General features: G+C 39.7%; 2 protein-coding genes across 2 annotated transcripts; one reads left to right on the forward strand and one right to left on the reverse strand.

Annotated features, from left to right (window-relative positions):
• Window positions 1-84: 84 nt before the first annotated feature.
• On the reverse strand, window positions 85-8,139 carry LOC118270227 (lactase/phlorizin hydrolase-like). The gene is made up of 12 exons (XM_050697921.1): window positions 7,989-8,139; window positions 7,731-7,849; window positions 6,972-7,642; window positions 6,558-6,863; window positions 5,728-5,972; window positions 5,115-5,271; window positions 2,633-2,682; window positions 2,205-2,323; window positions 1,451-2,121; window positions 1,007-1,312; window positions 352-596; window positions 85-264 (listed from the first exon to the last, which is right to left on the reverse strand). The coding sequence occupies exons 1-12, from the start codon at window positions 8,042-8,044 to the stop codon at window positions 105-107; spliced, it is 3,105 nt and encodes a 1,034-aa protein (XP_050553878.1). The 5' UTR covers window positions 8,045-8,139; the 3' UTR covers window positions 85-104.
• Window positions 8,140-9,890: 1,751 nt separating this feature from the next.
• Window positions 9,891-14,502, forward strand: LOC118270200 (myrosinase 1). Its single transcript, XM_035585637.2, has 6 exons — window positions 9,891-10,144; window positions 10,757-10,878; window positions 11,345-12,015; window positions 12,468-12,770; window positions 13,254-13,498; window positions 13,908-14,502. Exons 1-6 carry the CDS (start codon window positions 10,128-10,130, stop codon window positions 14,065-14,067), a joined length of 1,518 nt encoding a protein of 505 aa, XP_035441530.2. The 5' UTR covers window positions 9,891-10,127; the 3' UTR covers window positions 14,068-14,502.
• Window positions 14,503-15,580: the final 1,078 nt, after the last annotated feature.

Below are 15,580 nucleotides of genomic sequence, written 5' to 3' on the forward strand. Positions count from 1 at the left end.
AAGTAGATAGTACGAGTATAAAATCAGTATAAGTCCACATCTGCATAATTAGGAAAACGAACTTTATTGATTAGAAAAAGAAAGAGAGATACTGTTTATTTTTATTAAAATCCATCATCAATGGTCATGGTTAAAGATTCAGGTTCATATTCGTAATCGATATAACGATTCTTGATGAGGTGCTTGTAGACAAACGCAGACTTCCTGGCGGTGCGAGTGCGAGCTGGATCTTGGTAGTCCACTTGGTACAGGCCGAGACATGGGCTACCGAAAAAAGATATATTTTAAACTTAGTTTCAGAGAGGTACTTTGAGACAAATTATTTCTTTGATTTTCGACCACAAAACTTACATGTAACCCTCCAGCCACTCCATGTTATCCAGCAGACTCCACACCATGTATCCCTTGAGGTTGACTCCCGCGTCCAGAGCATTGAGCGCACTCTCCCACGCTGCCCTTAAGTACGTGATCCTGTCTTCATCAATCAGGCCACTGTCGCGGTGTGACGCCCATCCGTTCTCTGTGATATAGATCGTCGGGTTGTTGTATTTCTCCTTCAAGTGGGTTAAAGCGTGGTAGATGCTGTTTGGGGCCAGCTGTGGAACAAGTGAGGACGACTTTAGATGGCCATACCATTCAGATTGTAAGGTCCAAAGAGTGAACGGCAACTTAGAACAGGGGTGTACGAAATATGTATCACACATCAATTAATTTTTCAAAGATAAATAGAAAATGTTGCGATGCATTCGTTTTTGGGTTGATAAAACCACCAACCACAATTTTTGACATAGCATAGAGACTACAGAGGAGATAATTTATTTTATCTGCAGTATCTCTTGATTTCATGCTTAAGATAAGTAGGTATTTTGAAAAAGATAAGTTATTTCAGTTTCCTAAGTAACAAAAAGGCTTGAATCTTATCAACCTCTCTGAAACATGGTCTTATGAATGTTTGGCTCCATCTAAGGGATTATAGATTCATTTTTAGACTCTATAAATAACTTACACTTAGCCAAGGAGAGGCTGATTTAGGATTCTCCTCAGGCCAGTAGAAGCCAACGTTCACATCATCCAACATAGATGGCGCTGAATAAAACTCCTTATGTTCGGTCGCTGACACCTTCACTGTGGTATAATGGTTTACGCCGAAGAAATCTGCTGCTCCCTTGATAAAAGCTTTCTCTTCTTCAGTGAAATCTGGGAGACGGGTGCGAGGGAATCCTTGCTGTGCGCTTTTTTCAGCTACTCTATCCAACAGTTCTCTTGGAAGTCCACCATCAGCCGAAAATATGGGCTCGGAGTAAATACCCCACTAGAAATATAAAAACACAGTTTTAATTTCAACATTAATTTAAATATGCTTATTATTCATCATTATCAACTTTGTTTTGTTATCTTGAACTATTTAGAAGAGAAAGCATAATAATTTATCTTATGCATACTCACTCACCTGAGATTGCCTCATAAGTTCCGCAGCCATCAAATCTTCTGCAGAATCAGTATCTGCTTCAAACCAGTTCACGCTGATTGTAATACCACACTGTCCTCCCTGGGTCGGCTTGAACTCATTGTTATACAAATGGTAAGCTCTTGCGTGAGCCAACACCAAGTGCTTAGCACACAAGTAAACACCAACACCATAGGTATTTAAGAGAGGAGCTTTGTTCATATATTCGAGACCTTCAAAACAGATTTGACTAGGCTCGTTAAATGTGATGAACAGCTTAACTCTGTCTCCAAAGTTCTCGAAGACCACCCTCGCGTAGTCTTCATACCAACCCGTGAACAAGGGGTTCATAAATCCACCCAAGTCCTGCAGTTTCTGGGGAAGATCCCAGTGGTAGAGAGTGACCATTGGAGTGATGTTGTACTTCACCAACTCATTGATAAGGTTGTTGTAGTAGGCGACGCCAGCTGGGTTGACCTCATTGGCCATGCCTGTAGGGAGGATCCGAGCCCAGGAGAGGGAGAACCTGTAAGCGTCCAGGCCTAACTCCCTAACCATTTCGACATCACGCTTGTAGTTGTGGTAGGAGTCAGCAGCGACATCACCTGTGGTTAAGTCTTGTATGACTGTTGGGTTGGTATGGACCAGTCTATCCCAGATGTTTTCCCCCTTGCCTGAAATGACACAAAAGCCTTATTGACACATATCAGCAAAAATGTTTCAAAAAGCTAAAAATTTAATTTGCTCCTAAACTTACCATCTTCATTCCACGCTCCTTCGATCTGGTAGGCAGCTGTAGCAGCCCCGAAGATGAAGTCATCAGGGAACCGACGCTGCTGCCTCACTGTCGAGCAGTGACAGGCTGCCACCAACAAACTGCAAGAGTAAACCTCGTTTAATATGTAACCCTCACGTGCTCTTACTCAGATAACCACATAGTTCTTAATTACAAAGTGATCAGATAGATGGAGAAAAAACAAATACCGAACAGTCGTGCTCACTACTCAAGCATCAAAAACAGCACACAATAAAGTTTACAAAGAAAAAAATAAATGCAAAGCCCTGTTAAACAACTTAAATTATCAGACCTTTAAAACAAAGGGTCAAGGTCATTCACCGAGCAAAATCCAGTTTCAAAACAAAAAGATAAACACAAATAATAAAGAATATAAGAAATTCACGTACCATAAGACCACTGACTTCATATCGACTGGACTGTGTAGGCAGTTTCGGTACTGTCTTTATACTGAGATACGTCATCACAGACCGTGGTGAGTCTGTACATCTTTTTATCTCACTTCTGAAGCACTTCAAGTATCTAAGATGTGACGTGTTTAAAGTAAATCTGCAATGATAAAAAGGTTTTTTTAGAGTTCCATTGGTTGTTTAATCTTTGTATGCCTTGCTTAAATCTTGCTTGTATCTATCGCTCAAATTGAGAATAGGCCCTATTCGGGACATCATTGAAGTTAATTATAAAATAAGTAGCTAAAGCTTATAACAGAAAATAACAGAAATAAAAAGACCTTTTATTTTTATTCCAAAACAAAGGCTACTACATCTACATTCACGAAACATGACCTTTTATTTTTTGACGGGGGAAAATTATCCATTGACTTATCCTGTCTCGGGCGAAGTGGAGTATCAGACTCTTACTGACTAAAAACCATCCCGTTCCTACTCCTGCTTTACGAGCCGGAGAGCCACGGTAAATCAGCAAGGTAGTCCGCATCAGGCATCAGGTCAACTGGGTCCTATCTGCGGTAGTCTAATGGAGCTTTGTGCCATCAGACCTTACTGACGAAAAACCACCCGGTTCCTACACCTGCTTTACGAGCCGGAGCCCCGGTAAACCCGCTAGGTAGTCCGCATCAGCTCAACTAGCCCCGATCTGCGGTGGTCTTGGATCTTAGAGCCATCAGATCACGACGTACGCACGGGTCTAGTTCTGTTCACCCACACCCGCACACTAAACATCCTACAGAACCCATTCTGGTTAGCACGTGATTCATTTTTTATCCCAAGACAGACTTTTGCACCAGATTAGATAATTTGACCCGCCTATCAACATGCACGTTATAAGTGGTACCATGAAGTATTTTTACTTAATAGGTACTTGAAAGGCAGATAAAATTCGCTACAGACAGTTTTTTACTGTTTATTTTTATATTGTATACATAAAATATTTTTCTTTTTACCCGACTGCGCCAGAAGGAGGGCGAGGGGTTATGTTTTTCGAGAGTATGTATGTATGTATTTATGTATAATTGTTTGGCACGCTATGCAGCCTAAACGGCTTGATGGATTTTGGCTTGAGAGGTGTCGTTAGATTTGTATTTACTGTGAGAGTGACACTGGATATATCAATATAATAAAAAAACAAAATGACGGATTATTGGCGCCAAATTCAAATATTGTGCACTCTCTAACCTTTTTTTTTTTTTTATAAAACTTTGCCCCACATTAGGATTTTCTCCTGTGTCGTGGGTGCGTTTACAAACATACAAGTTCACATACACATGACACCCAGACCCGAAACAACAATTTGTGGATCACACAAAGAGTTGCTCCGTGCGGGAATCGAACCCGCTACCCGTTGCGCGGCAGCCAGTTGCCCAGCCACCGCACCAACCGTGCAGTCAAAACCGGAACGAGTCGATGGATTTCGGCTTGATAGGGGTCGTTTGATTCGTATTTACTGTGAGAGTGCCACTAGATATATAAAAATAATAAAACTAAAAGAAAATAAAATAAAAAAGATAATTTAAAAACTAAAAACCCCGGCTGTGTTTCTTTATATGTAATATGAAAATGAAAAAACCCTAAAACAAGACAGTCATCGTAAAATATAAGCAGTCGGGATCCATTCTAGAAAGCTAGCCGTATGTGCCATCACCAAGTCTTCATATTTGGAATGGGTCTTCATATTTATTACATATAAAGAAACGCAGTCGGGTTTTTTTGTTTTTATTAAATTACCTTTTTTATTTATATATTCCTCTAGGCTTTAAGTAGTTGGTAAATAGGTAGGTATTAAATACTAGGACCAAAAATGAAGTTAAATTAATTATACTACTTACCATGTTCAAAAACATTCCATTGCAAGGAGATAGACATTATCACACAGATAAAAAAACCGGTAACAATTGTTCTAAATCGGTAAAACGACAACACCAATTAAAAATAAGAATTATTTTTTTATTCACCTTTTAATTAATCAAGGTACAAAACATTTTCGCTTTTTTTATTAAAAAAGGCATAGAGTACTTTTTTGCGCTTATATCTTGAATATACTTACTTAGTAAAATTGTTCACCACTATAATAATTTATATGGTGTTCATTTTCATCACTTCGATTTGGGTTAAAGGTTTTTTTTAATCGTCACGCCTTTTGTCCCCGAAGCGGTAGTCAGAGGTGCACATTATGGCACGTAATGCCACTGTACAATGTACACCCACATTGAACAATGTATGTTGTAAGTATGTATGTATATCTACATACCGAGCACATTTCCAGACTTCGTGCTACTACTGAGAATTTTTCTAAAATCCAAAAAAGCCCAATAATACTTCGCCCGGGAATCGAATTGGGTTAAAATCTGTAGGTTAAATCTAAAATAATCAAGACAATAGAATAAACTTAGTGTATTTTAATTTTATATCATTAAAATCCATCATCAATGGTCATGGTTAAAGATTGAGGTTCATATTCGTAATCGATATAACGATTCTTGATGAGGTGCTTGTAGACAAACGCAGACTTCCTGGCGGTGCGTGTGCGAGCTGGATCTTGGTAGTCCACTTGGTACAGGCCGAAACATGCTCTGTGAAATAATAAGAGCCAATTTTTAATAACAGGTACCACAGAAAAGCTCAAATAGGTCCTAAAACTACGATCATGCATCGAGAGATAAGCAGTAGCGTCCGTGAGGATAGCGTGCGACAAGAAAAATCAAAATCAGAATCAGAATCAGAGTCAGAGTCAGAGTCAGAGTAAGGGTCAGAGCCAGAGTAAGGGTCAGAGTCAGAGTCAGAGTCAGAGTCCGAGTCAGAGTAAGGGTCAGAGTCAGAGTCAGAGTCAGAGTCAGAGTCAGAGTCAGAGTCAGAGTCAGAGTCAAAGTCAAAGTCAAAGTCAACGCCAACGTCTACGTTTCTCTCTAAGTCAATTAGTCCTTAATTAGGCACTTTTGAAATGATAAATAATTATTCCATTTGGCCGTCAGTTTGTCAGTGAAGATAGTAAGCTAAGCTAAGCTCGTGCTAAAGACGATGGTACTTACATGTAACCCTCCAGCCACTCCATGTTATCCAGCAGACTCCACACCATGTATCCCTTGAGGTTGACTCCCGCGTCCAGAGCATTGAGCGCACTCTCCCACGCAGCTCTGTAGTACGTGATCCTGTCATCATCAATCAGGCCACTGTCAGGGTAGGTGGACCATCCATTCTCAGTGATGTAGATCGTTGGGCTGTTGTACTTCTCATTCAGGTGGGTTAGAGCGTAGTAGATGCTGTTGGGAGCCAGCTGTGGGGGAAAGGGGAAATTAGTTCTCATCATGTTGAATATAAAATAAGGATTTACAAGATAAATGAATTATTCTCGAGTATAAATGCGAAATGAAAAGTCTCTGTGTGACGATTTTGTTTTTTTTATAGAGATTGCCAAGCAAGGTGTGTATTTTTTTAAATATTATCTTTCGATTTCCAAGATAAGATAAATACATCTAGTCGGTTATGTATTATTTTACAACAAAAAAGTAAACGAGCCCATAAAAAAAAATCTAAAATAAAGCTGGTAAATGAGCATAGAAACCCCAGAGGCGTAACAAGTGCGTTACCGGTCTTATGGGGGTTAAGAATTTAATGGTTATTGGTTATTCAGGGATTGGGAAGACTGAGTATTTGGGTCTCTGGTGATCTCACTTACATAACAAAACAAAACTTGCGTTGTCAAGTGGTATTTCACTTTGGGTTTTCTGTGTGCCGTGCTATCTATCACTCCGGTGGGGCCAGCCTATTCGTACCGAAGCATGGCTCGCCTACACTTAAACTCACATTTAATAGTACTTAGGCACTTTCAAGATCAAAACTAAATTCTAAAGAAACTTACCTTCAACCAAGGAGAAGCTGATGCAGCATATTCCTCAGGCGCATAGAACCCAACACCTACATCATCCATCATAGATGGCGATGAGAAAAATGCTTTGTTCTTAGTCGCTGACACCTTTAAAGTTGTGTAATGGTTTACTCCGAAGAAATCTGATGATCCCTTGACAAAAGCTTTCTCTTCTTCAGTGAATTCTGGCAGACGAGAGCGAGGGAAACCTTGTTGTGCACTTTTTTCTGCCACTCTTTCCGAAAATTCCTTTGGAAAACCACCTTCAGCCGAGAATATGGGTTCAGCGTAGATACCCCACTAGAGAAAAGAAGACAACATACAGATTAGTGGGAAATTAAACACTTTATTAGTCTAGATTTATTAACCTCAGTCTACGTTAGTAACTAGTCTATCTATAAAATGTACCTGTGCCTGCCTCATAAGCTCAGCAGCTGCCAAATCTTCATCAGAATCAGTATCTGCTTCAAACCAGTTCACGCTGATTGTAATACCACATTGTCCTCCCTGGGTCGGCTTGAACTCATTGTTATACAGATGGTAAGCTCTCGCGTGAGCCAACACCAAGTGCTTAGCACACAAGTAAACACCAACACCGGTGGTATTCAGGAGGGGAGCTTTGTTCATGTCTTCAAGACCTTCAAAGCAGATCTCTCTCGGCTCGTTGAATGTGATGAACGACTTGACTCTGTCTCCAAAGTTCTCGAAGACCACCCTCGCGTAGTCTTCAAACCAATCCGTGAACAATGGGTTCATAAATCCACCCAAGTCCTGCAGTTTCTGGGGAAGATCCCAGTGGTAGAGAGTGACCATTGGAGTGATGTTGTACTTCACCAACTCATTGATAAGGTTGTTGTAGTAGGCGACGCCAGCTGGGTTGACCTCATTGGCCATGCCAGTGGGGAGGATCCGAGCCCAGGAGAGGGAGAACCTGTAAGCGTCCAGGCCTAACTCCCTCATCATCTCGACATCACGCTTGTAGTTGTGGTAGGAGTCAGCAGCGACGTCACCGTTGGTTAAGTCTTGTATGACTGTGGGGTTGGAATGGACCAGTCTGTCCCAAATGTTTTCACCCTTTCCTGGAATCATACAAAAATACCACATTATTCTTTATAGTGACAGACTGCTAGACAGCACCATTTATGTTGAAACTGTTAATTGGCTTACCATCAGCATCCCAGCCTCCCTCGATCTGGTAGGAGGCTGTGGCGGCTCCGAAGAGGAAGTCATCAGGGAACCGACGCTGCTGCCTCACGGTCGAACCGTGACAGGCTGCCACCAACAAACTGGAAGGAGTTTGAGATGAGAGATTAGAGAGGAGTTGGAGACACTTGAGATTTAATACAGGCATCTTTTGAGATCATCTTAAATGAGGTTTAAGATGATGGCCCAAAAATGTTTGTAAATAGAGTTTCATCTACTTACCATAATACCAATAACTTCATACCGACTGGACCGTGCAAGCTGTTAGCTATTTTCATACTGACTTATTGTATCGTCTCGAGCCTTAGTACATCTGAACATCTTTTTATCTCATTTCCAAAACACTTCAGCTATCTAAGATGTTGTATTATATCATAGCGAATGTACAAAGATAAATGTCATGTGTGTTAGAGTTCTGCAAAGTTGAAGTATTTTCGTTTTAATCTAGTTAGTTTTTTATGTTATAAGCCAATAAACGAGCTTACTGATCACCTGATGGTAAGCAATCGAAACACCAAAGGTGCTACAAGTGCCTTGCCGGCCTTTTGGGGGTTAGAAATTTAAGGGTTGTTGGGGAATCGGGGATTGGTAAGATTGGGAAAGGGGCGTAATTGGGCCTCCGGTAACCTCACTCAAACAACGCAAGCGTTGTTTCACATCGGTTTTCTGTGTGGCCGTGAGAAGCACGGCTCTCCCATACTTCCACACGCCCACACTTAAATGAAATAAAAATAATTTCATCATAATTTCTGGTCGCGTATGCGTATACGTAGGTTTCATCGGTTCTACCCGTCTCTTGGCTTGCATTTTTCAATTATTTCCAAGTCCAGTTCTTTCGTTAAAGCATTAATGAATGTATTTACTTTATTGACTGCAACGTACATTATTTTCGCCTTTATATTGGCTTCTACACGAGACGACGGCAATTCTTAAGAATAACGGAACTCCAAGACACACATGACTTTTATCTCCGGACATTCGTTTGATACATCGCATTTTAGATAGCTGAGGTGCATTAACAAGTGAGATAAATTGATGTACAGAGTCACCTAGAGCTTCGATGATGCTATCAGTATAAAAACAGCATACAAGCTGTATGCCACGTATGACACGGTCCAGGGGCCTTAGTCTGCTATTACAATTGTGTCAGAATGGTCGATCACTGAGCAGTGCGAGAGGGACGGAGCTATGTAGGTTGTATAGCTCCGTCCCTCTCGCACTGCTCAGTGATCGACCATTCTGACACAATTGTAATAGCAGACTAAGGCCCCAGCTCGCACACGCACCGCCAGGAAGTCGGCGTTTGTCTACAAGCACCTCATCAAGAATCGTTATATCGATTACGAATATGAACCTCAATCTTTAACCATGACTATTGATGACGGATTTTAATAATGATAAAGGAATTGAAACTTTATTTGAATAAACATTAGTTTGAGTTTTGTTTATTTTTTATTATTATTCTTTTTCTTCATTCTATTATTTTATTTATTCAGGCCACCGGTCCTCCGATTCACAGGTATCGTGGAAGTGATAAGAAAATATATATCATTAGAACTTAAAACGGGACATTTACAATGGTTTCTACCACACCTTACTACACCGTAGTGAAAGTGGTTCGGTGTCGTTGTCATTAGCAAAACACTAACTAGAAAGACCCTCTTACTGACCGATTCGTCTGCTCATAAACATCCACCCGCATATACTCTAGTTCATCCGTGATCATGGCGCTTGCAACAGTTCCGAAATACCGGAAACTCATGGCAACCAATAAACATGGTAAATATCCCGTTTTCCGAAGCTACGGACTACCTCCGGAGCTGCGGATAACCTAGCGGGCTTACCCGGCTTACTCCGGCTCAAAAAGCAAGTATAGAAACAGGGTGGTTTTAAGTGAATAAGAGTCTGACCCTCCCTCTCGCCTCGCAAGGCAAAAGAAGACATTGGATGATTTTCCCAACTTAAAAAAATCCCCTTTCGAGTTCTAATGATATTGTTAGTGACCATATCAGTTTAAAAACTTATATTGATAAGTAATTAATTGGCGATGCGAGAGAGTTAATTTCGTAATGTTATGTAATAAGTGTTTTATATATAAATAACTATTTAAACGGTTCAAGTTCCCCAGTTGGCCTTAGACCGATACTACGATAGATAAAATTACTGACCTCAATATTAAACGTATACAAACATACACGTTTGTATTGTTGCTCGTAACTCCTAAATTGCGGGACGGATTTTGATAAATAAAATTATTCTTTTGTTTTCTTGTAACTTGTGATTCAGTTGTTCGTTAGTTTATAATGTGTTGTTTAAGATTTTAGTGTGTAAGTGTATTAGTGTTTCGTTCGTTGTGCCAAGATGTTTGCGATTATTGTGTAAGTAGGTGTTTTGATTTTTATCTTACTAATATTGTAAATGCGAAAGTTTGTGTGTTACGTCAAAACGGCTGAAAAGGTGAAATTTGGAATATAGGTAGTATATTCAGGTGGTAATTTATTAGCATAGGGATATTTCTAATTATTGCAACTATTTTTACGTACTCTCATTTTTACCTGACTGATTACCGCTATATTTGATTGTGTTCAAACCGAACTCCAGACCTTCAACTTGACACCATACCCGTAAACCTATTTCATCAACAAAATAGTTTGTCAATAATCAAGTGGTGAGGGGCGACAGAGAGAGAGAGAGTGTCTGCTCTTACTGACTAAAATCCACCCTGTGCCTACTCTGTTATTCGAACCAGAACCCCGGCATCCCGTTGGGTAGTCCGGATCAAAAGAAATTCGAAATCGAACTTATTGACTGGACGATCCGTCACAGTCAGACTATGTGGAAGTCATTGGGGAAGGCCTATGTTCAGCAGTGGACGTCTTGTGACTGATATGATGATGATGATGATGTTTCTACCTATCTTACCTCCTACCTATCTCCTATTCTCCCACCTATCTTATTCTTATTAAGTTTCCTTTCACAAATATTTCTAGCTCCTGTCTGCTGGTGTCAGCTTGCCATGGTTCCACCTTGAGAAACAGAAGGTTCCCTGATGACTTTATCTTCGGTGTCTCCACAGCCGCTTACCAGATTGAGGGAGGGTGGAATGAAGATGGTGAGTTCTACTTGCTATAAATTATAAAAAGAAATAAGTTTGGCTCTTTAGTATAGAATAGAATCAGGCGTTACTTTGCGGAAATCCATGCTACACTAACAATACAGTAAGTATAAGCGGAATTAAAACGAAATAATCTTACTGTATTGTTAGTGTTGGCTCTTTAGGTAAAAATCTTTGTCAAAAAATTATTAAAATTATGTGAATTAAATCACAGAATTATGTAATATTGTTTAAAAAACTAGGTAGTAAATACAGATAACTTTCAAGCCATCGAATTAATGAACATGGTAGGAGAAGGATAATATTATACAACAGTTATTGCATGAAGTAAATATTTACTAGGTACTTTTGAACAGGAAGGAAAAACTTATATTGACTTGAAAGCGGGTCAAGACAAAAATACCAGTCTTTTATAAAAGTCAGAATATTACGATCATATTAAAAATAATTTTAAATTTTACAGGCAAAGGCGAAAGCATCTGGGATCACTTAACACGTACCAACCCTACCGCCGTCAAAGACGTTTCTAACGGTAACATCGCTGCTGACTCCTACCACAACTACAAGCGTGATGTCGAGATGATGAGGGAGTTAGGCCTGGACGCTTACAGGTTCTCCCTCTCCTGGGCTCGGATCCTCCCTACAGGCATGGCCAATGAGGTCAACCCAGCTGGCGTCGCCTACTACAACAACCTTATCAATGAGATGATGAAATACAACATCACTCCAATCGTTGGCCTCTACCATTGGGATCTTCCCCAAAAACTGCAAGACCTAGGAGGCTTCACTAATCCTCTAATAGTCACCTGGTTTGAAGACTACGCGAGGGTTGTCTTCAGGAGTTTTGGAGACAGAGTCAAGATGTTCATCACTTTCAATGAACCTAGAGAGATCTGTCTTGAAGGATATGGGTCGACATCTAAAGCTCCTATCTTAAATTCCACGGCCGTTGGAACCTATTTGTGTGCTAAGAATTTGTTGATGGCTCATGCTGCAGCTTACCACATTTATGATAAGGAGTTCAGGTCTAGTCAAAATGGACGATGTGGTATAACAATCAGTGTTCACGATTATGCTCCAGCCACTAATTCTACTGAAGATGTTTTCGCTGCTGAGGTAGCAAGGCAAGGAGAGGTAAGAACTGAATGAAAGGAAATAAGATTAACTTTTAATCGGTTCTAAAGTCTTCCCTTCAGATATATGATAGCTCTACGTTTATTAACTCTGTGTTAGATCAGATAGTAAGCCTTAAAAAATGTAATAATATAGTGAGTTATGCTTCGCCACTAAAGGGCCGGCTCAACGACGACACGGTATGAATGTCCGATTTCTCAACAACCCTTAAATTCCTAACCTCCAAAAGGCCAGCAATGCACTTTTAACGCCTCCGGTGTTTTGAGTGTCCTGGGGAAGACGATTGCTTACCATCAGGTGATCCGTCTGCTCGTTTAACGGCGTATCGGCCATAAAAAAGCACTGCTCTTACATGCGTATCTATTATCCGTTTAAATGTTTATGACCCGCAACCCGCATCGCTACTTTTATTTTTATTTACCCCTATTTTAAAAGAAACTTTTTATCCTCAGTGGGCATTATACGCAGATCCAATTTACTCAGCTGAAGGAGGATTTCCAAAAGAGTTAGCTGACAAAATTGCTGTGAAGAGTGCTCAGCAGGGCTACCCTCGGTCCCGTCTGCCAGCATTTACTGAAGAAGAAAAGGTTTTTGTCAGAGGATCTTCAGATTTCTTTGGACTGAACCACTACACTGGTTACCTAGTATCAGCTACAACGCATGAGTTGGTCCCTAAGCCTTCATTATGGGACGATATGGATGTTAGAATGTATAAGAATGCGACTTGGCCTAAATCTGCTGCATCTTGGCTTGCGGTGAGTTGCTGATCTCTTATTACTTTTTACTTTTTTTTCTTAAGACAATGAAGAATGTAACCCGTCGCGTTATAAGGTGATTGTTTTAATCCAGAAATGAAATAAATCTGAAGATATCGTTAGAGGAAAAGGAATGGTTTCCATTTTCCTCGTTTTATACCCATAGGATAGTAAAACGTATTTCTCAACTTGCATCATGTACACATTTCACTCAAAAAATGCTTTAGGTGGAAGTACGGAAAAGAACAGGCTTTTTTTCTTATTTTTTTAAGGGGTGGAAATCATGACTTCTCCCGCCCTGGGAGAGACGAGAATAGGTGTCAGACTCTTACTGATTAAAAACCACCCCATTCCTAATCTTGTTTTTTGAGCCGGAACCCCGGTAAACCTGCTAGGTAGTCCGCAGCTCCGGATCAAAAGACGTCTACCTTTTCGTCTTCGCCAAAATTAAGCCTAGTTTAATAATGAACCTTTCTTTTACAGATGGCACCAAACAGCCTTTACAATGTGATGATCCATTTGAAAGCCAGATACAATAACCCAGTGATCTACGTCACGGAGAATGGATGGTCCACCAGGTCCCAGGGTGGACTTATAGATGATGACAGGATCAGGTACTACAGGGCTGCTTTGGAGAATGTCCTGGATGCCCTGGATGCTGGAGTCAACCTCAAGGGATATATGGCATGGAGCCTCATGGATAATTTTGAGTGGTTGCAGGGTTACACGTGAGTTTGAATAAATTTTAGAGATTAACTAAAATGCGCAACGTCATGCCTTTTATCCCCGAAGAGATAGGTAGAGGTAGACCTGCACAGTACGGCACGTAATGCCAATGTACACCCAGTTTTCTCCATGTATTTATTAGAAGTCCCATGTAATAGGGGGTGAGCCTATTGCCATATACCTGGACCTAATTCCACACTCCGTGCTATTACTTAGGAATTTTCGAATATCCGAAAATAACACAGCAATTCTTTGCCCGACCCGGGAATCGAACCCGAGATGCCTCGCCCGGCAGTCGCACTTACGACCACTCGACTAACATGGCAGTCGAGCATCGACAAGTCATTGAGTCTGAAATTATTATTATAGAACTTAAAAAAAAGTTAATTTATTTATCACTCTTATTTTCAGCGAACGCTACGGTTTATACCAAGTGAACTATTCGGACCCTATGCGCACGCGCACCCCCAGGAAGTCAGCGTTCGTGTACAAGCACATCATCAAACATCGCGCCGTGGACTATGAATACGAGCCGGAGACCATGGTCATGACTATCGATGAGGGACATTGAATGGAAAAATAAAAACAGCTCGACGTTAGTGGAGGATTTGCCTTCAATAGTGTTCTATTGGCAGTCAAAGACTTAATAGATTAATTAATTAGTTTGTTGTAAATATTATATTAGTATATATTATTAAACAAACCCTCTGTAATTTTATTGTAACTTTCGTGAGACATACTAAATTTAGTTTCAAGCCACCCTAGAGATGGTAGTTCCTCGTCAAACAGTTACGTGAGTAAGCCGATAACATATAATAATTAAACCATCTGTAGTTTCTGTGTAAAATAACAATTATAAAGTAGAATAACAGACAGAAGACAGTCACTTCTGAAGAAATTTAGAAACACCAGAAATATAGTTCTCTGAAGTCATTACTAGAGACATCTATCTGCAATTTTGAGAATTATTCAGGCTCAAATAATATGAAATAAATGATAAAAGATTTTTTTTTTGCAAATCCGTTACAAGATAAAACTTTTACAAGTCAATCTCTAAAATAAATAGATGAGTCCTATCCCTCCTGAGTTTCTATCTCAATACTTTGAGAAGTAATGCCGAAACAAACTCAGAGGTCATAGTCTCTTTTAAAGTCCACACAAATTAAATAATGAATGTATAAAAGAGAATGATTAACCAAACAATCTTTCTTTTAAAAAATCCTTCACCTTCCATTTTCAATTAAAAATTCACGTTCCATTGTTAATTCAAGTTGTAGTTTATATTTTCGTTCTATGCTGTTAGTACCATCAACGTTCAAGAGATGGTGACGTGTGCATCACTTTAAAGTTTAAGGTCGTTGTATTTGACAATATTTGCAAAGTCATGGTGATGTGCTTTAGAAAAACTAAGATAAAACATTATCTAACTCTCAATTCGTTATAGATACCTACTATTGACTTGTTTACTATACATAGGTATCTCTGAATGTAAACTGAGTTCATTATCATCATTCATTTCATCATCTTCCACTCATTGGTGGAGTGTTTTAACTATCAACGATGAGTTATTGGATTTGAGCTTTATTTTTTCGAAAAGCAGGAGTAGGAACGGGGTGGTTTTTAGTCAGTAAGAGTCTGACACTCCTAGCTTCACCCAAGACGGAAGAAGTAATTAGATGATTTGCCCCTGGAAAAAAAGGGGTAGGCAAATGTGCCAATTACGGCAATGTACACCCGCATTTCACCATTTGTGTTATAAGTCCCATGTAATGGGAGTGAGACTTAAAGAGAGATCTTAAAAACAAGTTTCCTATAATCTTATCGATGAACTTGCTACTATTTATTGATAAAACCTTGTTATATTAAACACAAACAGGTATATTTTAGTATGGTTTTGCACAGCGAATCTCAACTGTTTTAAATGTCGATTTCTCAGTATTAAGGAAACTGGACGTTTTACATTATCTAACATCTTTTTTTAATATTTTTTTCTAATCAACGTTTGGTTTTTGAGGGACGCTACTGAGAAAGGGTCAAAAAGAAAACGAAATGCAAAATTATTTATTTATTTATAAAACCTAACA

The sequence above is a fragment of the Spodoptera frugiperda genome, chromosome 13 (assembly GCF_023101765.2).
Source record: "Spodoptera frugiperda isolate SF20-4 chromosome 13, AGI-APGP_CSIRO_Sfru_2.0, whole genome shotgun sequence".
Classification (NCBI taxonomy): domain Eukaryota; kingdom Metazoa; phylum Arthropoda; class Insecta; order Lepidoptera; family Noctuidae; genus Spodoptera; species Spodoptera frugiperda.

What these genes read in the sequence shown, in the direction of transcription:
- LOC118270227 (XM_050697921.1), bottom strand. Translation starts at nt 8,044, where the DNA reads ATGAAAATAGCTAACAGCTTGCACGGTCCAGTCGGTATGAAGTTATTG. An exon ending in GAGTGGCTGGAGGGTTACAT is followed by an intron (nt 5,272 to 5,727) that starts GTAAGTACCATC and finishes ATTATTTCACAG; the next exon opens with AGCATGTTTCGGCCTGTACC. An exon ending in AACTTATGAGGCAATCTCAG is followed by an intron (nt 1,313 to 1,450) that starts GTGAGTGAGTAT and finishes TTATATTTCTAG; the next exon opens with TGGGGTATTTACTCCGAGCC.
- LOC118270200 (XM_035585637.2), top strand. An exon ending in GGGAGGGTGGAATGAAGATG is followed by an intron (nt 10,879 to 11,344) that starts GTGAGTTCTACT and finishes TAAATTTTACAG; the next exon opens with GCAAAGGCGAAAGCATCTGG. An exon ending in AGGTAGCAAGGCAAGGAGAG is followed by an intron (nt 12,016 to 12,467) that starts GTAAGAACTGAA and finishes TTTTATCCTCAG; the next exon opens with TGGGCATTATACGCAGATCC.